Source organism: Castor canadensis, chromosome 11 (genome assembly GCF_047511655.1).
Source record: "Castor canadensis chromosome 11, mCasCan1.hap1v2, whole genome shotgun sequence".
In the NCBI taxonomy this organism is placed as follows: Eukaryota; Metazoa; Chordata; class Mammalia; order Rodentia; family Castoridae; genus Castor; species Castor canadensis.
The window spans coordinates 59,351,178-59,378,745 of NC_133396.1; the positions used below are offsets into that span (position 1 = coordinate 59,351,178).

The 27,568-nt window shown below is 38.6% G+C and overlaps 1 protein-coding gene across 3 annotated transcripts in view; it reads right to left on the minus strand.

The window, feature by feature from the left end:
* Positions 1 to 27,568, minus strand: part of Ndel1 (nudE neurodevelopment protein 1 like 1) — a 52,531-nt gene that overhangs the window by 1,550 nt on the left and 23,413 nt on the right. For 2 of the 3 annotated variants that reach the window (XM_020175526.2, XM_020175525.2), the window contains exons 2-8: positions 23,276 to 23,373; positions 21,549 to 21,702; positions 19,910 to 20,058; positions 18,358 to 18,494; positions 15,696 to 15,869; positions 11,794 to 11,885; positions 6,777 to 6,928 (exon numbers count right to left, since the gene is read on the minus strand). In XM_020175526.2, the coding sequence (XP_020031115.1) occupies positions 6,777 to 6,928; positions 11,794 to 11,885; positions 15,696 to 15,869; positions 18,358 to 18,494; positions 19,910 to 20,058; positions 21,549 to 21,702; positions 23,276 to 23,361 (944 nt within the window). In that variant the 5' untranslated portion in view covers positions 23,362 to 23,373. Of the gene's footprint in view, positions 1 to 3,544; positions 3,580 to 6,776; positions 6,929 to 11,793; positions 11,886 to 15,695; positions 15,870 to 18,357; positions 18,495 to 19,909; positions 20,059 to 21,548; positions 21,703 to 23,275; positions 23,374 to 27,568 lie in introns of all 3 variants that reach the window. The other variant, XM_020175527.2, reaches the window with a different exon arrangement.

Below are 27,568 nucleotides of genomic sequence, written 5' to 3' on the forward strand. Positions count from 1 at the left end.
AAATATAAACACATTAAAAACACATTCCATTAGCTTTTTTAATAGCATGGGAAAATATTCAGAATGTATTTAATGCTGCCAAAAGAAATAGGAAGGGTGGGCAAGGGGGGGAAGGAAAGAAAGAGAGAAAGAAAAAAACAAGGGGAAGGAAGGAACCAAACTGTGTGTGTTCAGTGATGTGAAGAAAAAGCATACAGTATATATTCTAGATTCTATAGCATAGCCCCTACACAGACAGTAGTATGTAGCTAAGCCTAGAATGTGTAGATTTACACACACACATATATATACATATATACACACATATGAATATTTTACACATAATATATACACGTATACACACGTACATAAAATCATATATAGTCATACACATACATATATATGAAGGAAAATGTAACAATAGTTACTTTTCTTCCTTCTGGGTTGTGGGTAAATTATTTACTACTTTATGTTTTATTATTTCCCAAATCTCGTACAATGTGAATACTTAATAAGGGAGAAAAATAACTTTAAAAAAATTGTTTAGCAAGCAAAGCCAGACGGAAGGATTTCTCTTTGGGAGGCTCTGCAGACTTGTAAGCGGGCAGCCAAGCCCCGTATCAGCACCAGCACCCACGCACACCCAGCAAGGTGCAGCACCCCCAGCCCCTGTACCTGGTAGCACAGCCACAAGAAGCAAGAAGGGAGAGAAGGAAAGAGAGAGAGGCCTGGAACCTCTCTCAGGAAGCTACTTCAGCCTCTTTGTCCTGAAAAACTTCCTAGGAGAATCTGTCCCACTAGCAATTTGGGAGATGCAGTCAACTGCAAGGGGCTGCACTGCATCACACTTGCCCACCACTGTCACTCTACTTACTTACTCAGCCTATATAGCTGAGTAAATCTATATTGAGCTCAATACAGACTCAGGGAAAGAGGTTCACTCAAAAAAGAAAAAAAAAACAAAAGGTGGAACCATGAATTCCCTGCAGACTGCAGTTTCACAGGCTAAAGAGTTAACTGTAATCACATAGAGAAGCAGAAACAGGCATGAAGAGAAACTTGATAACCTGACACTTTGAAGAAAAAGACAAAGTTCATGTTCCAAGAAACTAAACACAGTCCATATTTGGAATCTGAAATCAAGCCACCACACAGAAACCAAAAGCAATGGAAAAGAAACTCTAGTAAATGTAATTCTCAATGTTGTACCTTGTTCTACACTTCAGAGATGGACAGCCTGACTTTTTCCCTTTTCTTTTTGGGCTGAGGAAAGTCTGGTATTTGAGCTTTGTCACATGTGAAATTTTAAATCACCCTTCCCAAAGCTATATTCCTGAATCTCTACAAAGGCCTGGGGCCACATCCTATTTGCCACTGTAGTTCTCACTTAATAAACCCCATCTGTCCTTTGTCTGTCTAGTTCCAGAGTCCCCAATGCCTGCCTCTCCTAGAAACCTCAAGAACTAGACAAATGACCCCAGCTTCCAACATATGTGCCTCAGTTTTCCAGCCTCTCAGAGCACTGTGGCAGGACACAATAAGATTCCAGTATTTTCAAGTTAGATGTTCTTCTAAGGAGCATCAAGCTCATCTCCACCTGTTACAGAGCTAAGGGAACCATAGCAAAAAGTCCAGGCATTAACCCACGCTCATACGGTGAGCAGTTAGTGGGGAAAATGAGCCCACAATCTGCTTCAGACGCCAGGGCACCCACCACTTCCTGTTCTTCTCTTACCAGAGGCTGCTCAGAAGCCCTTAGCAAGCAACCACTGGTGCTCCCAGTGCAGATCAGCAGTAACTGGGGAAAACAATTGGCACAGTCAGAGATACACAGAGAGAACAGGAACTAGGTGTGGATAGAGGTGGAACCCTTGACTTGAAGGCAGGTAGAGTAGAAAGAGAACACATTTGATGTCCCCAACTCCAGAGGAACTAATACAGAAACAAAGCAACAGAGGTCAATACGGGAAGGGGATCAGGAACCAGTGTAAATGTCAGTTAGATATGAATCAACTTGGGTTGTAACACATTTGTACACGAAAGCAATACTAGGAATCTCTCTGTATAGCTATCCTTATCTCAACTAGCAAAAACGCTTTGTCTTTCTTATTATGGCTTATGTTTTCTCTTCACAAAATTAGAGATAAAGGCAGAAGAGATTCTTCCTGGAAGTGATGAGGAGTGGGGAGTAGAGGGTGGAGGTCGGGGACGGTGTGGCGGGGGAATGACCCAAACAATGTATGCACATGTGAATAAATGAATAAAAAAATAAAAAGTAAATAAAAAAGAGAAGAACAAGCCACCAGGGTCTCATTTAACACTTCTCTTCTGAGTCAAGTAGGAAGTTAAAACCAAAGAGAGAGAAAGCTTACTTACAGATGGGATTTTTTGGTATGATGAGGTTCTCTTCAGAGAAGTGCAAAATTGTGCAATGTGGAAAGGTTCCCAAGAGAACAAACACCTCAGTATGTATCTGAAGGAGCAAACACCTCAGTATGTATCTGAAGAGCTAAAGGGAAATGTTCCAGTAAACCATACAGGACTGAATGGAAAGAACAGGCAAGGATGGAGAGATAGTCCTGGGAATCAACTATGCAAAAAATGTTGCAATTCATGATTTTATCCCAAAATCTAGTTAAGGAAAAACAGACTCCAGCTAAGAAAAGGTACTAAAGTCAGTTGTAAAATGACAACAGAAATAGTAAAAAGGAGAAAAAGAGCCAATGCACATTTAGAAGCCAGTCAGGAGGACCATGTATCTAATAACAACAGAGATAAAGGAGGGAAACAATCTGTCAAAGAAGCAAGGTCAGTACACCTAAGAGGACAGTAAAGCGAAAGGAAGGCAGCTGGAGCTAATTCAGAAGAACAGGAGACACATCCAGAGCCTGGATGGATAAATGGAAGCTCAGAGCAGCTACAGCCAGCTACAGCCCTCGGCCCAGACTATGCCAACTGAAAAGCAGTTCTGAAACCTAAGGTAGATCTTACACACATCCTCGAGGCACAGAGGCAAGGGAGTCTTATTATCATTAGAGATCTGAGAAAACAGAAACAACTGGAGGACAGAAGAAGCCCCATCCCCAAGAAGACAGTGGAATGTGTTCCTAGGGCCTGGCAGCCAGTCCCACTCCTGAACTCAGACATCACCACAACACCCTGCCCTATGTGGGGAGTGCCACAGGCAGGCCCAGGACCACTGCACTGATGTTTTGGGTTTTTTTGAAATGAGGTTTTGCTATGTTGCTAGGCTGGTCCTGAACTCCTGGGCTCAAGCAATCCTCCTGCCTCAGTCAGACTCCCAAGTACCTGGAACTACAAGCACATGTTGCCACACCCAGCCACTGGTGGTGATACTCCGCACAGGTGAGCTAATACTAATGGTATATAGTCAAGTCAAACAGGATCTTGAAAGCTCACTCATAAGCTGTAAGTTGTGGTTAAAGCTGAGTCAGCTCCATGCAATTAGTAAAACCAGTTTGTTAATGTGTTTTCCGCCATACACCATAATTAATACACCATAATTAAGAAAGAGGGAAAGAAAGCACAGCAAACATTCAGTTACCCATGAACAACGTGGGAAATATGACTTTTTCTTGCCTAATAAAAAAAGGAAAAAAAATTAATAGTACAAGTAACATTTTCACATTGTGCCCTAAAATTAGTCCATGCCCACCTACACACCACCCAAAAGTAGAGAGACTGGCTTGCAAAAATAGGGCAAGTGACAGATGAGAAACTAAAGTTATGGAGCAAATTCAAGTGACTATACCACACAAGAACTCTGTATCCTTTTAGATGCGGACATAACATGCTTTGGTGGTGGGAGGAACCAGAGCAAGTAGAAACAGTGACCTGCATTTGAGGAACTGACAGAGTGACCCCAGACTACACAAAATCCTGCCTCTAAGAAGTCCTCAAATAACCAGAATTTACAAACTACTTCTGAATCTCAATGTGCCTACTTTAGGTATAGTCTAACATGGTAAGGCTTCATTGCATCTGAAGGCTATGAGGGTAGAAAAGGGGGTGAACAAGCACACCCACACATATACAAACCTCCCCCAATGATCCTCAAATGGGTCTCAAGCCACATTAGTCAGCCACAATGATGGCACTGCATTCCTCAGGAATAAGAGGCAGGGTTAGAGACAAGGTCTTTTTAAAATGAGGGGCCTTTCCTCATGCTGAAATGACAGGCCATACTTCAACATCTCTACAAAAGCTAGCCTCTTTTTTTTAACCTGCTAGATTTGATAATGGATCTGGGAATTAGGCTATTTGCCCTCCTCTTTTTGCAGCTGGTTTATACCATCCTGATTTTTATCTAGTCAGTAGGTGAGGAGAAGAAAGGCCAGAAGTAAAAAGCCAGGCAGGCCAGAAGGAAGCCAGAATGAAAGCAAAGCAGCAAGGAAATGGAAACCCAACAAAGCCACAAAACAGCTGTCCTTAGGAATGTGGAAACTCAACAAAGATCCCTCACGCAACAGCAGGTTAACGCTGCAGGGTGCATACACAATTCACTTATCAAATCAGCTGAATGTTTGACCTAGGGTCAGTCTACAAAAGCATACTGCATTCTTGGTAGAAACAGTACAACATACAATTTGTTCAAGTGAAAAAACAAGCACTTTCCCAGTTTAGTCCAGGAAGTACTGACTACAGTGCCTCTAGGTGCTCCTGGGGTCAGGGGTTTAAGCAGAAGCCACTCCTGGTTTCAGCCTACACTGAATCCTTCACATCTCCCCAAGAGCAAGTATGTTTCTGGGTCATACCTGCCCTGGTGCTCTGTAATGGGAGGCAGATGGAAGGCAGAAGCAAGTGAACCTAAACAGACAGTGATATCCCTCCCTGATTGAGACCATTCTGAAGCACTTTCCATGCCTGTCCTCATGTCCTAAGATGCCTGAGGCCACCAAGAAGTAAGATTCTAGACACAGAGTAATAACTATTCTACTGTAATTACAACTTTCAGGAAAAAAAAAAAACACTGTTTCCAATACTCTTAAAGACTTTCCCTAAACTTTCTCCATATTATTTGGGGGAAATGGCTACTCTAATGTAGAAATATCTATCCATTCCACATGCTATTACAGTACCAAAACACAGGAACTGGCCAAGTTTGCCTGAAGCTCCTAAGCCTGAGGAAAATTAATTTTATACTTACCACCCCACGAGATATCTAAATATTGATATTTTAGTATGTGCTTTTAATAGAATATCCCTAATGAAATGTGTATACTTCAGGATAGAACTGTCTTACAGTACAAAGATGAACCAGAAAATTCTACTATGAGGATGGACATAAGATGCTGTTTAAGAATGGACTATGTATCAAATTAGGTCCTTCCTAAACAAGCCATAATTACTGAGGACACAAATACAAGCTCCTTTAAGATATTGTGAAAATTTCTAGAGCTGTTCCTAAATTATTTACATAGAAAAACAAGACAAGTACAAAGCCCTGAGTTCAAACCCCAGTCCTACCAAGAAAAAAAAAAAAACAAGAAAAACAAAACAAGAAAGAACTTCCTGTACAACTCACAGGAGAGACCACAGCAAGGAATCATAGGTGCCTCGGTTGCTGTTCCAGTAACAACTAACTAAAGTCTCGCGCTTGTCATTCCCAAACCACATGTCCTAACTAGCTCCCTATATTAAGTCATCCCTGTAACAAGTGGAGAGCCATGCATTATTTTTTAAAAACTCAGGTAAATGATATGTACTGACATAGAAATATACGGATGATGAAAGCCACGAGAGGCATGTTGCAGAGTAGTATTTAAAGTATAATCTCAGTGTATTGCAAAAAGCTTAAAGCAAATACATAAAAATATGATTTTACATGCCTAAGACTAACTTCTAAGAATGCAAAAAAAAAATAGTAGGAAAGCAGAAACAGTTACCTTTTATCTCACATACGTCTATACAAACTGAATATTTTTTGTATTAAGAATAGATCACTGTTTCAATCTGAAGACCATTTTTTTTAATTTCAATCCTCACAAAAATTTTTCCTTCAGGGCTGGGGGCATGTCTGAAGTGGTAGAGTGCCTGACAAGCAAGTGCAAGGCTCTGAGCTCAAACCTCAGTACCACCAAAAAAAAAAAAAAAAAACTTCACATTATACAAAAATTTTAACTCCTCAATTGTATTTGATTCAATATCTAAACACTTCAGGACTTTGTATTTTTCTGTCAAGTCTGAATATATATAACTGCATGTACATTATCTTTAAAAAGATGTGCTGAGAACGTCTCCTAGGTGAACAGTCTCCCTGGAGAAAAGGGACCACGCCCCAGCCCTGAGAGTCTCCCAAGCCCAGGATGCTACCTTTCAAGAGTCTACTCCCAGGACAGAAGCTGCAGACTCCCAGTTCCTAGGGCAACAGACTCCACAGGGACTGAAAATGACAACAGTTACTGTCCCCCAAGATTTGAATGAGAATAGGCTTCAGGTAAGTTTATCAAACTGAGCTTACCTTCTCAAGACTTCAGTACACTCTCTTAATAATCTGCAGCTACTACTCCAACTGATCATTTAAAAAGTCCAGAACTAGCCATGTACTGGTGCCTCACACCTGTGGTTCTAGCTGCTTGAGAAGCTAAAATAGGGAGGATCGCAGTTTGAGGCCTTCCCCAGAGAAATAGTTCAAGAGACCATCTCCAAAATAACCAGAACAAAATTAACTGGAGGTGTGGCTCAAGTGATAGAGCACCTGCCTAGCAAGTGTGAAGCCCTAAATTCAAACCCCAGTACCATTAAAAAAAAAAAAAAAAAAAACGCCCAGGACTCACCCTTTGTCGAAGAAAGATGTGTGCCCTGATCGAGAGAACTTTGTGCCATTGCTGTTCATCACCCCACAGTTAACGTTCCCTGAAATATAGGATTTTCGTGATGCTTGGTCCTTTGCAAAATTTCTGCAAGCTGCTAATTTGGATTCTAAAGCCTACAAAAGGAAGAAGGAATGATTTAGTTGTCAAAACAATAGCTGTACAGAAAAATTTGCATTTCAAATCATTTCTATTTCAAGCCTTAACCCTTAACCTCCAGGATGATAATGATAGTTCAGTCATGCGCAATCCCCTTTCTAATAGAAAGAGGGAATGTTTATGCTGCCTCCCTTTTTAATGAGCTCAGAGTTTTTACCTATTCCTTTCAGTATTACTGAGAGATGCAGATATAATCTGCAACTAAGAAAAATGTGGAACATGTACATAAGGACAGACCCTACCCATTACTTAAGTTGTAGACTGTTAGTTGGTGTTGGATGTGTGTGTGTGTGTGTGTGTGTGTGTGTGTGTGTGTGTGTGTGTGTGTGTGTCAGGGGGTGGAGGGGAAATACAGCATTACAAAATAGAATCCAAAAACATCCACTAAGAATGTTGTTAATGCAGCCAATTTTTTTTTTTTTTTTGGAGAGGGGCTGGGACTGATACCCATAGCTAGGATTACAGGCGTGAACCACCGGCACCCAGCCAGCCAATTCTTTTTATAGTCTTTACTCTAGTTTTTTCCATTGCATCAGAATAGATGCAAACACAACACTTCAGATAAAATGAAAAGACTTTTTCTTTCTGAGAGTACACTGTAAAACTCAATACTCTTTGTTTATAATTAAATAATTCACCTGCAATTTCAGTAAGAACACAAGAAATAGCCACAAAAGTAGACTTAAGCTTCCTTCTTGTCTCCTTCTGTGACAAAAGTACAGTGAGCTTGTAAAATAATGACTAAGGAAGGAAGAGAGGTAATGACCTTGCAGGATAGCTCTGAATGAACATCATTCAGGGGCATGTAAAGATACACACCTGCAATACACACTGACAGCCATCCGTTTTGCCCTACATTCCATAAAGACACATGTCCATTTATTCACTATGTGCTGAGCAGCTGCCACATGGCAGGCCCAAGTTATGTCTGAGGCATCAGTAAGACATACAGGTACAAGTACTGGGTCTTTTAAAAGGAAGAGGGTAGTCTAGAATGTAAGATTTGGAAGATATCTGCATCCACCATGTTGTGAATTATTCACTATGTTATTTTTCACCATGTTGTGAATGATAAGATCAGGTAACCAAGGACAGAACTCTTAACAAAACCAACACTTAAAGAATGGGCAGATAAAGACCAGCAAGATAAAGACCAGCCAAGGCTGGGGACTTGGCCCAAGTGATGAAGAAGAATGGGAAAGGTGAGAGTAGCCATGAAACAGCATCAGGAAAGCAGAGGAAAGAGGACACTTCAGAGAAAAAAATAGGACAGGTTGGTGTTGAATGTTTCAAGTAAAATTAGAACGACACACACTGGATTTGACAGCAGTGAGATCACCAGTGAGTACTTTTTCAGTGGCTTGAGCAGGGAACAGAGCCCAGACCAGAATGTCTAGGGAGTGCATGTGCAGTCAAAATGCTAACAATAAATACAGACAGGCTTTCAGAAAGCTTGGCTTTGAAAAGAAGAGAAAATGGCTAAAGAGAGATATAACATAAAAGAAAATAAGAACTGTTTTTATTTTTGCTTTTTAAAATTAAAAAAATATGTAAAGGACTAGCAATATAGCTCAGTGGTAGAGCATGTGCTTAGTATGGACAAAGCCCTGGGTTCAAGTTCCAGCACCTAAAAAAAAAAAACAAAAACAAAAAAACCCTAAGCAGTACACATAAAGTATACAGTTTTATATGTATACACATAAAGTATACAGTTGGGCATGGTGGTGCATGTCTGTGGATCACAGCACTTGGCATGTAGAGGAATGAGGAGGATCTCAGGTTCAAAGCCAACCTGGCTACACGGCGAGACATGGCCTCAAAAAAAAAATCAACAAAAATAAAAATAAAAGTATATGTTGCCTGTCATGGCAGTACAAGCCTGTAATCCCAGCACTCAGAAGATGAAGCAGGAAAATTGTAAATTCAAGGCCAGCCTGGCTACATGATAAGACCCTGCCTCAAAAAACAACAGGCCTGGCATGGTGACTCACACCTGTAAGCTACCTGGGGGATGGACAGAGAAGGATCACAGTCCAAGGCCAGCCTGGGCAAAAAGTCAGAGAGATCCTATTTCAAAGAACAAACCTGGTACATGACTATAATCCCACCTCTGTGGGAGGCAGAAGTAGAAGGATCTTGATCCAAGGCTGGCCCTGGGCAAAAGAACAAGACTCTATCTGAAAAATAACTAAAATAAAAGGGGTTGGGGACTTGGCTCAAGTGACAGAGCACCTGCCTAGCAAGCATGAGGCCCTGAGTTCAAAAAACCCCAGTACCACCAAAAAACAAAACAAAAGTACATAGTATATGTATAATATGTATATTAACATATATAAATGGAAAGATAAAGACGAGAAAGTTTTGGGGTGGTGGAGTGACTCAAGTGGTAGAGTGCCTGTCTAGCAAGAGTGAAGCCCTGAGTTCAAACTCCAGTACTGACAAAAAAGGATGAGAAAGTTGAAGGAATGGGATCCAAAGCTCAGATGGACAAAATCAGCCCTGGGCAGGAATCTACACTTACCACTGAGACAAAAGGAAGAATGGTTAGGAAAATAACAGAAAGTGAGAGAAGAAATCAAATAAGGTTAAATCCAATGGACTTGATTTTCTCCACAAGGATGCAAAAGTAGGGAAGGGACTTCCAGTTCAAGACAGTGGACGAGGCACATATAAAATGAAACATGCACTAAAGTACTCAGGAGATGGTGGTTACTAGCACACCAAAAGTTTTGGTGACATCTTAGAAGACAGTCCAGTTGAACCGGTAACCATTCAAGAACTCCAAATTAACTTTCATCATCACTTCTGAATAAATTAAAGTACCAAAGCAAAACAAATGAGGAACAAAAATAAATAAATAAATAGCATGGGGTAAGGAGCAGGCAGGAATAACCCAAGAGTGCAGCGGGAATAAATTCTAGAGTGTATCAGCCCTAGAAGCATATCAGGGCATTAAGCAAAGAACATGAATGAGAAGCTGGAAGTGAAGAGCTATTGCAAAGAAAATATGTTTCTTCTACCACAACTAAGAAAAGTACTTCAAAATGCTAGGAAAATGAAAACAACATACAAGTCAGCTACAATACAAAGATGATATGATTTGAGTAAATGATAAAAAACACAATGTTTGAAACTCACGTTGGGTGGCACAAATATAAAAAGCCCAGCTCCTCCTCTCTGGTTACGTGATAAATGACACATAGAGGGGGCATAAGGCAGTTTGACTAATTTTCAATCTTTCACAGTCAACCAACAGAGAATTCACAACCAATAGAAACTTAAGGAGGGACAGCGGAATGGTGTGAGGAGAACAGAGTTTAGATGTAGTCTAATACATTCAGAAAGGTTATTTAGGGAAATGTAGCTCAGTGATAGAGCACATGCTTAGCATGCATGAGGACCTGGGTACCATCCCCAGTACCACAAAAAAAAATTTTTTAATTAAAAAAAAAATTATTTAAGATTATAAAAATAACCAATAGAAAAACAAAAAATAAAAGTAAAATTGGGAGATGGTAGGTTAAATTCCTCATCTCTTTTTTTTTCCTTAAAGTTAATTAAATCAAGATAAAATGAGCATATCAATTGACATGATAGGGATAAACAACATAACCCTTACAACAAATAGGATCTTAAAAATTGTTATCTTAGAAATGAAGATTACTGTATGTACTGCATGAATGATTCACGTACATTACTTTTTATAGTAACTTTAAGATAAGGACTTAGAGCTAATTTGATAGTTAGAAAATAATCCATTTTATGAGCCAGAAAAGGCAAACATAGTACCCTATGTCTTGGCTTCCCATTTTTTCTTTAACGTACAATACAATTTTGGCTTTTTCCACAAAATATCTCACACAAAAATAGGTAAAAATAGGTAGACCGTGGAAAGTTCCAAGGTGTGATTATTAAAAAAAGACAAGAGTCACTGAGGGAAATATGAAAAGGAGCTAATACTAGAAATGCTGAGAATACAGTAGTGTCATAAATTCACCTTGATTCTATGATTGTTTCCAGAAACCCAGCCTGTTTGCCTGTTCTAGATTGCAGGTCTCCTTTACAGCCAAGGAAACTATGAAGTCAATAGCAACAGAGTAAGTGATCTGTGGGGATCGAAGAAGGAGGAAAGAAGTGAAAGCAACAGATGGCTGATAAAGACCGACAGGGTACTACTCTTAATAAGGTAGGTGTTAAACAGAATAAAAACTGAATAAGAGACCAGGCACACCGTAGTCTCAGTTACTTGGGAGGCTGTGGCAGGAAGATCACTTGAGCCCATGAGTTCGAGGCCAGCCTGGGCAACATAGCAAGATGCCATCTCAAAAAAAGAAAAAAAAAAAAAACAAGAAACAATGAATAAGCAGAAAAAAAGTTTAATATTTCAAAAGCCAAACTGTTCTGGATACAAGACTAGAGCCAAGGAGAAGGCACTGAAGTTAGGTAGTCCAAGAGCAGTAAGACACAGAGTGGTCAGGCCCTGAGCCAAATGTTAGCATCTCACAAAATAAAAGGTGAGAGGGGATGGGAGAGATAAGGCAAAAAACAGGATTAGAGGGAGCCCAAAGACACACAGCAGGCCTTGGAGGCATCACACTGTAGACAGCAACGGGAAACAGGAAGAATGCCAAGTGGTAACCTGCAGAGGCACCACAAGTGCAGTGCTGGAGGTGTGTATCTGAACTAGTCTCTGCTCTTCACTGGATGCTTATCCTTCTCATACAGAAAGGTATCCTTTTTTTCTTTCCTCACTTCAAATGAAAAACAATTAAAAACTACCTCAGCAGTGGAAACACTTAGTGATAAATAATTGAATGCTTACCCCTACTTTCCGTAAGAGATCCCCCACAATGTTTAGTGCTGATATCCTAGCAGAAGGAGTTAGTGGACTGGTTCCAAAACCATTTGGTATAGCTAAAGAAAAAGAAAAGACGAGTGATGACATTAGCAGCTCCCTTTACATTTGGGTTTTATTGTTGATATTACAAAGAAGAGTACACTCAATGCAAAATCAACTTTCACACTATGAATATAGAGATATCATAAGCAAGTTTAACCACTCTCCAAACTACATATAAATATATGTGTGTATATATATGTGTTTTATATAAAACATAACTGTATACATCATATTGGTGGATAACAATTGATGGTAGACTTTCAATTTTTCATTACGATAAATAATGTTATAAGGACACAGATCTTTAGACATCTAGACAAGTATTTCGAGAGAAGGTTCCTAAAAATAAAACTTCTAGGTCAGAGGGGTGCCCTTTCTTCACTTTAACACAAACTGCCAGTGTTCCATTAAAAAATGCCAATATCTGTAATCTGCATGGTAGCACTCCTAAAAACATTGAGATATTAACCTTTTTAGTTTTGGGGTTTTTTTTAAAGCAATTTGATAGTTTCTACTGCTGAAATAACTGCTTGTTTAAATTTCCTCTTCTGGAAATCATGTGGGTTTTTATGTTTTGGCTTTTTTTTTTTTTTTTGTATCTTCTACTTGGTTGTCTTTAATCAGTCTACAAGGGTGCTATACATTATGACTATTCTCTTTTCTGTTATATCTCTCAGGACATTTCTCTCTTAAACTTTGTGCTTTGAAGGGGGAAACCTTTGGCTCCCCCATCTCAATATTATAAAAAGGTCCCCATATTTTCCTAAGTCTTTTTTTACACTGACATCATTTAAGGGTTAGGGGAATGGTGTGCTTGCCTAGCACATGTGAGGCCCTGGACTCATCCCCAGCACAAGCCAAAAAAAAAAAAAAGCCTAGATCACTTAATGTACCTGTATTTGAATATCTTCAGCGTCACTGAATTATTAGTCTATTTCATCATAACTATGCTACTTTCTTTCATTTATGACATATATATGGAGTACCATGAAATGTTTCCATACATGTATTTTAAGCATGCTACTCTAGTTATTGGTGTTAAAATGTATTTTAGAATCTCAAAAGGCAAGCCCTTCTTGTTATTAGCCTATTTCAAACTTTTCTTCACTATTCTCACAACATTTACTATCTCAGAATAACTTAACATCAATATTAATATGTAGGGAGGGTTTTCAGTCATGTACATGTCTTCAATTTTAAGAGACAGTATGGCATAATACTAAGAGCTCTTGAACTAAATAGCTGTATACCAGTTCAATTCTGCAATTTAGTAGCTGTGACATTGTCAAGTTACTCATAAGAAGGCACAAGCAGTACTCATAATGTTGTTAATTAATACACTTTAAAAATGTCTACCGCATGGTAAGTAAGTACTCAATAAAAGAACTAGCTCTTATTTTTTTACCTGTTCATTTTCTACAGAATGCTGATGAGCAACTAAAATACACTGGGCGTTTTGCATTCCTTCTTCTCTAGACTATAACCTCACTGCAGGTAAGACTTTTGTGTTACTCAGCACTAGATCTCCAGCATCTAAATAATGCATGGCATATAACAAGTTCTCAATGTGATATAAAGAAATGGCTACATTTTTCTTGGCAGAGAATTCAGAATCTCATTTTTCCCTACTCTCAATTTTTGTATTTTAGGTACCATTAAATCTGTGCTTTTGAGGTAAGTTGTCTTAAACACTTTTTGAAAACAACCACTGTACAAATAAGAAAAAATGAAAAGAGAGGCCACTTCACAGAGATCAGCTCTTCATCATTTCTGTGCTGACTTTTACTCTATGAAACTGCAGGGATCCAAGACATGGAAGCTTTCATGCTAGACAAAGTTTCTGCAATCAGTTCCAGTCTAAAAATATATCTATTTGGATGAATATTACTTCTTTAGGGTTGACATCTCATTCTATGCAAAAGCAGGCTCTATGTCCTGTTGACTCCCCAAGTCCCTTAATGAAAACTTCAATGGGCTATAGAAGAATGTACACTATATTTGGGGTGATCAGTGAACAACTAAAGAATTTTCAGGGCTAGAGGCGTGGTTCAAGAGGAAGAGCACTTGCCTAGCATGCTGTAATCCTAGCTACTCAGGAGACAAAGATCAGAAGGATCATGATTCGAATCCAACCCAGGCAAACAGTTCTCGCGACCCTAACTCAAACAAAAACCATCACAAAAAGGGCTGGTGGAGTGGCTCAAGGTGCAGGCCCTGAGTTCAAACTCCAGTACCACAAAAAAAAAAAAAAAAAAAACAGAACTTAGCTGCAAAATTCTAACAGTGTAAAAGTAAAACACTATTGGTTTTCAGTTCAGTAACTGTGAAGTCTTCAAAAACTGACAGTGAGAACTTCTAATGACTGCTATAATCTATACATTGCCTTTCATGTCCACAGCAGCAAACTTACCACATACTAGTATAGTTAGTAACTAGTCACACACTCTATTAACTTCACCTAATACTAAGTCCCAAACAAGCTGATCACCTGAAATGTGGCTAAATGCAACTAAGAAACTGAATTTACCCTGTATTTCATTTCAATTAACACAAATCTGAAAAGTCACACGTGACTAGGCTACTGTATTGAGCAGAACAGATACAGAGAGCTACCTGTACTAATTGCCCAGATAGCAACCTTGTCTTATCTCTCTGAAAGATAAAACCCTGTATTTTAAGAGGGGGCAGGAGGACAGCTTCAGTTTGGAGTGAAAGAAGCACAGGGATGTGAGGATAGCTAAGCTATGATCTACAAACTACAAAAGCTAAAACTGGAATTGAAAACTTTGGAATTATATTTGAAGGTTTTCTTCTTTTCTGCATTTAAAAATACATTGACAGCAAAAAAAAAAAAATAGCCTTCTTAATGTAGCACTCATCTATTATCCTGAATGTCACCTTTTATAACAGCTCCTGAAGTATGGAACAGAATGGGTACATCTGTCTAAGCCAGCCTTATATGAATCTGAGTGGTAACTCAAAGTTTTTCTTCATACCTGTGTATAAAGGCCTCTAGTTTTCCATGATATGGTAAGTGGCAAAAATAAGAAATAAAACTGTATTTAAGTATGATTTAAAATTTATGTGTGATAAGGAGATGTATACAAACACACACAAGCACACACAGTAGGGAAAAAACTCAAAATTTTAGGGATCTTTAAGTGGTAAGATTACAGATGGTTTTTACTTTGTTTTTTCTTTCTGTGTTTTCAAATTTTTCTACATGATGTTGGGGATGTAGTTCAGTGATAAGAGTTCTTGCCTAACATGTGCAAGGCCCTCACTTTGATCCCTAGCACCACAAAATATCTACATGAATATGTATTACTGCTACAACGAAAAGAAAATAACTTTCCTTAAAAACTTACAACTTTTTAAAATCTCAATTAAGGTGTCTTAAATGTAGGCATCACCTCCCTGTTTTCCTAGGTATAAATGACCCAGAAAAACAATTCTTTCTTCTGCCTCATGTAGCACTAAACTAAACCAACTTTTTTGTTGTTGTTTGTTAATACAGTGTCTTGCTATGTAGCTTAAGCTGGCCTTGAACTCAAGAACCCTTCCTTAGCCTCTCCAGTGCTGGGATTCTGGGTGTACACCATCATTCCAGCCCTTTTGTTTTGTTTTCTTTGGTGCTTGGGATGGAATTCAGGGCTGTACGTGTGCTAGGCAAATGCTCTACTACTGAACTACATTCCTAGCCCTAAACCAACTTTTTAACTGCAGACTTTTAAACTGGTTAAACCTTAGCAACTCCTGCTGCATCAACAAATTCTCTTAAACTGATAATCTTACACAGCCTTAAAAAGAAAAGCACAACAGACCTTTTGGTGATGGAAAACTGTTTTCTGTTCCTTTGCCAACAGGAGTCGCTGGTAAGGACAGTGAAGCCTGTACAGCAGAATCCATCTTCTCACAGTCTAGAGTCGGAGAACTGGGAGCTGACTTTCGGGTCACTTCCTGTTGTCTTTCCCGAACTGCTAGCTCTTGTCTTAAATCTGCAATGTTGCAAAGAAAGGCAGGAATACTCACTAGAGGGAGCAACTACATCAAGCAAAGTCATACCTGAAATGTCATTATGACATTCTTCCTAAAGTACTACTTCTCAAAAATGAATTTACTATTTAAGCCACACCTCCAACAGGAAAGTTTTTTGCTTTTTTTTTTTTTTTTTTTTTGGCAATACAGGGGTTTGAACTCAGGTTCTCATGCTTGCTAGGCAGGCGCTCTACCACTTGAGCCACTCCTCCAGCCCCCACAAATTTCCTGTTCAGTAATGTTCATTTTAAGAGGAATAAAAATGACAATCCTACAATCTGAGTGATATCTTTAGAATTTAAAAATGCTATAAACTCACAGAACAGTTACTGTGCCCAAATGTAAAAAGAAACAGGGCAAAGTCAAAAACAGAACTCATAGTGAGCCTGTATGACACCAAAATAAATATCCTTTACCAACTCATTTGCTTTCACATTTTGAAATGATGTAGTTTCAGGATTACTGCAAAAATCAATGAAAGGCTGGTAGAGCACCTTCTTAGCAAGCGTGAGGCCCTAAGTTCAAACCCCAGTAAATGAAGAGCAGTGTTATAACTTTTAAAGGGTTGGATTTTTCGTAATCATCACTATGAAATATTTTGCTTAAAAAGAAGTACTCACAACAGTATAAAATTTTTCTTGCCTTCAAATACTAAATTTTTAACTGGTGATACTGAACTCAGGGCCTCATGCTTGCAAGGCAGGTACTCTACCACTTCAGCCACTTCACCAGCCCTAGTGTTTTCTTTTCAACTAACCTACAGAATATTTGCTTATGCTAAAAAAAAAAAAACAAAAACAAGGTTATCCACTTCTGTGATCAAAGAATTGAAAACAGGATCATAACGAGCTATCTGCACACCTGTGTTCACAGCAACATTATTCATAATAGCCCAGAGATACAAGCAACCCAATGCCCATCCATGAATAAGTTAATAAAAAACATGGATACATGCAATGGAATATTATTTAGTCTTTAAGACGAAAATCCTTGGGGGCTGGCAGAGTGGCTTAAGTGGTAGAGTGCTTGCCTAGCAAGAGTGAGGCCCTGAGTTCAAACCCCACAAACCCCAGTACCTGTCATAAATTTCATTGTGCAAAATGAAATAAGCTAGTCACACAAAGAGATAAATACTGTATGATTCCACATTTAAGTAGTCAAAGTCATAGAAACAGAAAGCAGAACTGTGGTTCCAGGAGTTGGGGGCAAACTGGGGGTAAGATGGGTTAGGGAGTTGCTATTTAATGGCTTATATAGTTTCAGTTTTGCAAGATGAAAACATTTTACAGATCTTTAACCCAACAATGTGAGTACATTTACCACTACTAAACAATACATTTAAAAGTAGTTAAGATGGTAAATGCAATGTCATGTGTTTTATACCACAATTATAAATAAATAAGATAGGGCTGGAGGTGTGGTTCAAATGGTAGAGTATTTGCCTAGTAAGCACAAGGCCCTGAGTTCAAACCCCAGTAACACCAAAAATAAATAAGATAAAAAGAGTTGGTTTTTTGTTTGTTTTTGCCAAGTCTGAGTATAAAGTCAAGACTTTACACTTGCAAAGCAAGCACACTACCGCTTGAGTCATAGCTCCAACCCTAAAAAGTTATTATTTTAAAACAAACAAAAATGTCTTTTTTCAAAAACAGAGGACAGAAAGGTAAAACAGGTCCTGTATGGGGGTTGGTACCAGTGGGAGGAGGAAGGATATAAGGAAAGGGTGTAGGAGGGTAAATATAGTGGTAATATTATGTACTCATGTATGAAAATGGGAAAATGAGATTTGTTGAAACTATTCTAAGAATGAGGAGAAGGAGATAAAGGAGAATGATGGAGGAGGCAAATTTAAGATATATTGCAAGCACTTTTGTGACTGTCACAATGAATCCCCAGTACAATAATATTATGACAATAAAAGAAAAAAGTCATTATTTTATACACTATACAAATTATGAAAAGCTCTTCAGATGATTATATTACCCCCTGGAAGGGGAGAGAAAAAAAGGCATGAAAAAACAATCTGTAAAATGATCAATTAAGATTGGAAAAAGGGCTGGGGCATGGTTCAAGTGGTAGAGTGCTTGCCCAGCAAGCATGAGGCCCTGAGTTCAAACCCCAGTACTGCAAAAAATAAATATTGGGGGGGGAAAAAGTTTCACCACAGTAGGAATCAAAGAACTACAAATTAAAGAGCAATGGGATAGGAATTTTCAACTGTATCACAGTGTTTGCAAAAGTATGTAAACCTATAGTTTGAAAGAAATTGAAGGCTGGGGATGGAGCTCAGTGTTAGAGCACTTGCCTAGCATGCACAAAGCCCCAGGTTTGATCCCCAGCACTGCAAAAAATTTAAAATGTAAAGGTAAAAGAAGTTGATTCTTGAGCTTACTCTAACTTAGGCTCATCAAGGTAAAGGATAAATATTCTCTAAGTTATAAGCCTCACCTCTTGCTTCATCCTTTAACCTCTGTACAGAGACCAACAAAGATTCCTTTTCATCAAGTTCACTTTCTAAAAATGCATTTCTTTCAATGGCCTGATTTAGCCTTTGTTCAAAGTCTTCCAGTGAAACTATTGTTGCCCTGAAAAAAAAGAAAAAAAGAAGAAACCATAAACCAAATAAATAACATGCGGATATAGCTACTATAAAAGGAAACACTTCATCTCCTTCCATTCCTGACCTGGGGTGCATGTTCAAAGAGAATGATGTTACCATTCAAAAAACATTAATATGCACTAACCTGGGCCCCTTCCACTCTGTGCTATTTGCTACAGAAATAAAATTTTTTAACCTGTTAGAACTCTGAATGCCATCTTCAATTCTATCAGTTCCTATCAACTGCCAAAATGTCTCTCAATTGCCCCAACTTTCTGCAATTTTCTGCCTCAATTCTTCATCTGTTATCTGAATTAATCCTTAATGGTCTTCATATCTCCACCCTACCTCCAATTCCTCAGTATTATCTTCTCAAATCAAAATCTGGTATTATTCCTTTATTCAAAAAAAAAAAATCTTAAAGTGCTCCCATTGCTTATAGAGTGACTCTCAAACATAGCACACAGGTTCTTCACAACCTGGCCCCAAGCATCTTCCAGTCTCACCTGTTCAGCCATGCTATCCCAGACCTGTCAATCAAAGTAAACTATCAAATACCTCAAGCACCTTCCTGCCTCCCTGCCTCTGCACCTGTCTCTTCACTTGGTCAACTTCTCTTCCTCCTTGCTGACTCAGCTCCAACATCTGCAAAGGCTTCCCAAGTTACCACAGGTGCTCTGGCTGCTCCCTCCTCCATGCCCTGGAGTAGCCAGTGCATTCTTTTTACTAGAGCATTTGTCATAGTGAATGTTCTTATCTGTCAGCCCCTAGCACAGTGACCAGCATAGCTCTATATCCTCAACCCCAGCATCATATCAATCACTTATGTGTCACTTGATAAATATTAAGGAAAGAAATACCAGGCAATAATTGTAAAGTAATAGGAATGAGATTTGGCCTGACTAAGAAACAACTAATTACAGAGACATGAAAACTTGCAATAGTAATAACAAGCCACTGTAGGTTATTCAGGAAATCTGCAATGAAAGCAGTATTTGGGGGAAATCCATTGTTCAATATTAAAGCAAAAGAAAATGAAAAAGAATCAAAATATAAAGACAGATTCACTAGAAGATAACTGCAGAATCCAGGTTTAAGATATGAGGACCTACAGAAAGTGTGGTAGTACTACGAATACAGAGAGAAGATAGAGGGATATGTGAGACACATCTTAAAGAAAAAACTGGACCATGAAAACAACAGTGCATGAAAGAAGAAAAAGTAAAAATTAAAAGAAAAACTTGGGAGGACACTATCTAGGGAAACAAGGATTTTTGGTCCCTTTCAATCCAATGAGTTACAGATAACATAAAATAGCAAAGGGAAGAGTTCTGTCCTAAGATCTAGGTGAGAAGTAATCTTAATCACTGATTATTCTCACAACAGGCACACCACTTTTACCTTTTTGCTCGCTCCAGGTCATCATTGGCCTGCTCCAGCTCTCTCACATACTTATGCAACTGCTCCTTAATGGCCCGGGTCTGACTTAAATCATCTTCTAATACTGAGACCTGCTTGTAGCTCTGGGCGTATTGATGTTCTAGTTTCTCCTGAAGACATAAGCATACAGAAGAAAAAAATGTGCTTGTCAATATATAGTCTTCTTTTGTTTGGTTGGGGGTTTTTTTTATTATTAACACATATTAACTGTACAAGGTGGTTTCATTTTGACATATATACTTACAATGTATCTTAATTAGATGCTCCCCTCTATCATTCTCCCTCATCTCTCTCCCCCCTTCTTAGTACAATTTCAGCAGGTTTCATTGTTCTACTTTCATACACTTATACACAACACACATAGTCTTCTTTTTAATAAAAGAAGTTAAAGAAAAAAAAAGGTTGAAGAAATTGTCCCTCAATCTGAGTTGATGGTACTCCTCCCTCTCCTTTTTTACAATACTGAAAAAATAAAAAACTACGAAATGGACACATTCATTCTAAGTACCTTAACTCATATAAAATTTAGACAGCTGACCATTCTCTCAGAAAGAAATCTAATAATGATCTCTCTGAAAAGAAGTAAAATAATGAAATCCTTGCCTCAATATCCTCAAACTTGGTGGGGAACCTCTATGTTCTCAAGCTGAGTGCAGCCCACTCAGGGTAAGCATGGAAGACATTCAAGTCTCTTACCCCTTACCTGCCCTCCTCCTTGCATAAACCTACCACTCCCTTCAGAAATACTCCTGAGCATTTGGCTATGGCAGATGAGGAAGAGCACAGAAAAGGGTTAATTCTTTTACTTCTAAAAATTCCATTTTGAAGGGAAATTTCTAACCCAAATTAAATTGCAAAACTGAAGCAATTATGAACAATAATGAAATAAATGTAATTCACATAAATAAAATTTTAAAGTACTAAACAACGAGGCAAACAATTTGTCAAGATAATCAGATAGTTCTTGAAAATTATAAGAGCTATAAGATAATACAAGTAGGAACATTATAGCTAGAAAACTGACAGCCATAAAGTTCCTGAATGAAGGTTGGGGCGTAGCTCAAGTGGCAAAGAACTTGCCTAACTTGCAAACAGTCCTGGGTTCAATGCTCAGCACCACTTAAAAAAAAAAAAAGTTCACCCTAAATGCCCATAATCCCAGCACTTGGGAGGCTGAGGCAGGAGTAACATGAGTTCAAGGCCAGCCTAAACCAGGCACCAGTGGCTCACACCTATAATCCTAGATATTGGGAAGCTGGGACCAGGAGGACAGAGGTTCAAGGTCAGCCTAGCAAATAGTTCACAAGACCCCATCTCCAAAATAACCAGTGAAAAATGGACTGAGGTGTAGATCAAATGGTAGAGTACCTGCTTTCCAAGTATGCAAAGCCCCAAATTCAAACCCCAGTCCCATTTGAAAAAAAAAAAGGCTAGCCTAGGCAGCACAGTAAAACCATCTCAAAAATTTCACCTTAAGCCTTTCTTTTATATTCTTTGGTTGCCTGTTGCTCTTAAGCACCAATTGAAAAATATGTATCTCATTTAACAGTATATTAGCCAGTACTATGCCCACTGCAGTAGCTTCAACTGCCACAGTTACCTTTAATGCCTCCACTTCATATTTCAGTCTTTGGTTATCAGCTTGCAGGTCTCTATTTCTTTGTTCAGCCTGTACTAACTGTGCCTCCAATTCTGCTTCTAATTCTCTGCTTCCTTCCTGGAATTCAACTAGCTCATCCCGAGCTTCCTGAAAGCTAGTCAGAAACAAAATGGGAAAGATGACGAAATAGTTAGAATCACAAGATCATCATCAAAATAATTATGTATCAACTCAATAATTTCTGCCTGAAATCTAATGCTGTCATAAAAAATGGTAAACTTTTGTATTTACTTAGAATTTTCAGGATTAGACAAAATGAGTTGTAAGCCCACGAAAAACTCACAAATCAGTGATTACAGTGTTTATGAAACATAAGCCTATATAGTTAATACCACTAGCTTTTCCTCCACGGAACTTAAATGACAGAAGGGAAGAGTGCATCTTTATTTTCACTAAAGTTACTTAAATTGTGACTCACTTTCAATTCTGCTTAATAGAAATCACAGACAAGCTCACATATCAGTAGTTGGTACAGATATCTCTAAATATCATTTATTCTCATCACTAATTCTAAATTAGGTAGTTATTACACTCCTCCCAGATCTTTTTTATTTAATGCACAAATAATACATTATTTTAACACCACAAGTTAGCTTAATATTTAGTTAACTATTTTTAATTTAATTAGTTTCCTCTTTAATTCTATTATTTAATTTTATTCATTTAAAAACATTCTGAGGCCAGGTTCTTGCCTGTAATCCTAACTACTCGGGAGGCAGAGATCAGGAAGATGGAAGTTCAAGGCCAGCCTGGGCAAATGGTTCAAGAGATCCAAATACCCAACACGAAAAAAAAGGACTGGAAGAATAGTTCAAGTGGTAGCCAAGTGTGAGGCCCTGAGTTCAAACCCCAATACCACCAAAATTAATTAAATAACTCATTAATTTAACTTAATAAAGACATTCTGAGAAGAGGCCATAAGCTTCCTATCCTTAAAAGCATCTGTAACACACATAGACACACACACACACACACACACACACACACACACACACACACACACACAAATGAAGATCCCCTGCCAAGGTTGCATACCACCTATACCCACTTGCATAACAGAATAATTGGCTCAGTGACAACAATGAAAAAAGCAGTGAGGTTTGATAAAGCTTGGCTAACTCTCGTAGGAAAATGTATAAGTATTTCAGAAAGATTCATTTTTAAAAAAAGAAATTTAAAACAAGTTTAGCTGCAAAGGGGTTATTATCCATAAGTTTTCCCAACTAAATAAAATAACTGAGATTTTTATCAAGGGCTCTGTACCCCTGAAGTTCATCATCTTCCCTCAAAGGTCAGCTGGCTCCAGATACTAATAATGCATGCCTAAAGAGGACTAAAGTCCGTTATAAGAATTTCCAAATGAGCAAATGATGAGGCAAAACCAGTACATACACAGCAAGCTAAAGAGGACTCAGGCTGGTAATAAACATAACAGGAGAGAAAAGAAATCATAAATGACACTAATGTTTCCTCCTATTTTAATAATTTGAACAATATAAAGATTTATGGCATTTTTATACTATTTAAGCACAGGCAATGTTATGACTATTTCTGGAAACACAATCCTAAGTCTAAATTTAGCTTTATGTTTTAAAGAAAACTGTACAAGCTGGACATGGTATGTCCCAAATGCCCTCTCCTATTTTTCATATGCTTTTCAACATTACCTTTGTTTATACTTCAAGGAAAGTGCCTTCCAATAAGCAGTTTCTTCCTTTAAATTTGAAAAATCTGGTATATCTTCACCATCCATGATCAAGAAAGCCTATGAAATATTAAAAATAAACTGTTATATAGTAGAAGACATAGGAATCTAAGTAAATGTACAAAATCTGGGACATTAATCTGCAGCGTTTCAGAAGGAGTTAATCTGAAAGATTCTGGGAGTTATTAGCACTTCATTGCCCCACGCAGGGACAACCAATATTGTTGATGAGGTCATGGCAGGAGACAGATAAACAAAGTCCTTTGGTACAAAGCCAGTGGGGCACTGTCAGTTACAGCACTGGATTGTGCCTTCGCCCCACAAAATCAGCCTGCACACAGTTCCAGCAGCTGGTTTTTGGTCAAGTGGTGTTCTGGGAATCAGGTGACCAAAACACGCATAATGTCAGAGATGCTGCTACTGCATGCTCTTCCCTACTGAACAACACTTCCAAAAGATCAGGCACCACATTCCCAACAATTTACTACTACCACATTTATAAACTTCCTATTAATTATCTTTTAGGTCCAAAGCTTCCTCTAAAGGTTCACTCATCTCCAACTTCCATGATCTTTTGTCTTAGTTCTTCTCCCATGGCATTAGGGCAGGTAGAGGAAGGGGAATCTATTTAATTAACCTTGCATTTGAACTAGTTAACTAAAACTCCCAACTGATTATCAGACCAAATGGAACACCAAAGACTGTTTCCTTCAACACTCTTTTCTCCAGCATCCTACTTTATATTCCATTAATACTATTCAAAACTGTCTTAACACACCACGCTACTTCAAGTCTGGATGGTTTCTCTGCCTGGAATGGCTCTCGATTGCTTGCATTTGGAAAGTTATTTTTCCTTAACACAAAGCTGTCATCTTTTCTAGAAAGCCTTTCTTGCCCTCACCTGAAGAGCATTAAAATCTGATGTGCTCTTGGCTACCTCTACCTCCCCACACACATGCATCTTTCAATGATATCCTTACCATATAACAATGCATTTGCTTACACCTTTGTGCCCCCTATTAGGCTGTATACCATTCTTATTTCTGTCCCAGCACAATGACCATGCAATAGTAGATATTCAATAATATACACTGAATTAAACCATAATTGCCTCAACCTAATCCATACTGAGCAGCAAGGACTCAAAACCAGCTTTAAAAGTAAATCAATGAAGCCTTAGAGATGTAGAGAACTTGGAATTCATCTAACACAATCCACTCTTGAATAGCAAGGACTCAGTCACAGACAAGAATAAATAGAAAACTGGAGTTTCAGGGTGGATATATCAAAGAGATGTAAGAGTGGTTTTTAATGGAATAAAACCAAAAATTAATTTTATAAGCTTAATTCCTTTTGCCTACTGCTTTTTTTTTTTTTTTTTTTTTTGGTCAGGGAAAGAGGCAGTACTGAGATTAAACTCAGGGCCTTGAGCATGCTAAGCAAGCAAGCTACCACTTGACCCATACCCTAGCACAAATATTTCTTCCTTAAACAAGTCTTTCCTGATTATCTATTATTACCTTCACATCTGTTAATCAATCTTCCAGTTATCTTTAATTATCAACCAACCTGAAAGTTCTTTGAAAGCGATGAATCCTGGACATATTTGTATCCCTTCCCAGCACTGAGCATAGCACCTTGCTCAGAAACAGCACCTAATGTTTGCAAACATTTACTGAGTACCTAGTAGGTAGCAGATATTGTTAGGCACTGATTACCCGTCCCATAGCACATACTGTCTATATCATTCTATTCTTGGATATACCTTTATAGCATGACAGGACTTTAAAATGTTAATCCCAGCCCTGCTGAAACGGGGTTCTAGAGCTCCAATTCTGCCATGAAATTGCTTAAGCAAACTGCTTTATCTCTTAGGGCGTCAGTTCTTCATTTAATGAGGGTCTGGGCTACCCTAGATGACTTATGTTTCTTCAAGTATGTGTACTGATTAATAAATAATACTGACTGATTTTGTAATCCTGTCCCACCATCAGTTTCCCATTTTCACTTCACTTTCCCAGATGTATAGGTAATCTTATTTGAAACTAGCTTGATTTGCAGAAAGGTATGAAGAGGGATGAGGGTCTTCAGCACCAAGACATATTTGTTTTTCAAAAGATCTAAAGTACTTACTGGCATCATCATATGCTATCAGTAACACCTCAGAGTTTACCACCTCAGTCTCCTTCAGGGGAGGGACATATTTTAACAATCCAGATAAAGGCACAATTACAGGACAAGTAAGGTAGTATCTAGAGATGAAGCAACAATTCCTATGTCCTTTAAATGCTCTAGGTAAGCTCTTTCCCAAGATGCCCCCCCAAAATTGTGATTGCATTTAAATAAATGTAAATAACCCCAATCCAACCCTAAAGAGCTGGTTATAAGCTCATGAACACGGGTCCATAAATTTGGATAGATGCTACCATTTGAACACTGGCAACTATGTGTAGAAGTGCAGCTCAATCAGGAGGATCACAGCTCCAGGCCAGCCCAAGCAATTAGTTCTCAAGACCCCATCTCCAAAATAACCAGAGCAAAATGGACTGGAGGTGTGGTTCAAGTGGTAGAGCGCCTGCTTTGCAAGCATTGAAATCCTAAACTCAAACCCCAGTCCCACAAAAAAAAAAAAAAAAAGAAAAAAAGTGCAGCTCAAATGTTCAATTCCTGCTACACAATCTAATAAATGATGGTTCTGCAAAATGTTATGAAGACTAACGATGACACAAGTAAAGTTCTGCATTAACTCTACCTTCATCATCAGTTGAAGAGGAATGTAAGGTTAAGTCTCTCTAGCTAGTTCCTTTGAGGACAGGATCTTTGCCTTATTTATAGATCTGTCTGTCTTCCACATCACCAGAAATGTGGAACATAGTAAGTTCAATAAACACTACTTGGACTGATTTATAATCTTTCCTTCACTCCTATTCCTACTCCCTCTTTACTTCAAAGCACCACTTTCTTTCACTAACATCAGAATTCCTCCTTCAGAAATGGAGTAAGGGCTGGCAGAGTGGCTCAAGTGTTAGAGTGCCTAGTCAGCCTGAGACCCTGAGTTCAAACCCCAGTACAAAGAAAAGAAAGAAACTGAGTAAGCAAAAAATCTTGTGGGTAGTTTATTTCTACCTCCCAATGCACCACCATATACTAAATTATGAGTACAAAACCTATATCCCGGTTGCACAAAATCATCAATCTGATGCTGCCAACCTATATTCACTGTCACTTGTGCAGGCTCCCCATCAACAACAAGAAGTCGATGAGACTTATGGGGAGAATCTTGAAGAAACCACTGCATACCAGTACTCAATCATATCCAGTCCTTCAGTTTTAAATGGAAGTGGGCAACCAAGAATCACCAAACAAATGGAAGACCCTATAGCATGCATAAGAAAATCCTAGGACCTACCAAACTGAGAGGAAAGAAGTAATTCAGGAAGTGAGGAACATTTTTTCTCATACAAGACCTCAGCAGGGTTACCTCTCACACATTTATGGAAACAGCTACAAAAGAAGAGAAAACCATGACAGAAATAGAACAGAATGCAGGACACAGGGTTCCTACCCAGGAATGCAACAAAGAGAAGTCCCAGAATGAAGCCTAGTTCATTAGGCCCAGAGAGTAGCTCAGACAGAGAGATGGCTCCAAGAAAAAGAGGGAATTCCATATAATATGTGACATGAGAAGCTGCTTATGTGAGTTTCTAGTGAAGACACATTACACTTCTGTCAACTAAAAACAGAGCAATTAAGGGGCTGGGTGTGGGGACTCATGCCTGTAATCCCAGCTATGTGGGAGGTGGATAGGAAGATGGCCACTGGAGGCCAGCCAGGGCAAAAAAATTAGTAAGACCCCCATTTCAAAAACCAAGCTAATGTGGTGGTACACAACTATAATATCAGCTATATGGGAGGCAGAAGTAAGAGGAGGATCACAGTCCAAGGTCAGCCCCAGCAAAAGCACAAGACCCACCTGAAAAATAAGCTGAAGCAAAAAGGGCTGGAGGCATGGCTCAAGTGGTAGAGTGCTTGCCTAGTTAACACAAGGCCCTGAGGTCAAATACTATTATCACCACGAAAAAGAAAAAGAGCCGTTGAAAACCTTGGTAAAATAGGGGCTAGGAATGAATGTAGCTAAATGATAGAGCACTTGCCAAATATGAACAAGGCCTTGGGTTTGATCCCCAGCACCATAAAAAAAAACCTGGCACAGGGAGCAACATAAGAAAGTTCTGGTCCTTTAATGAAACATTTT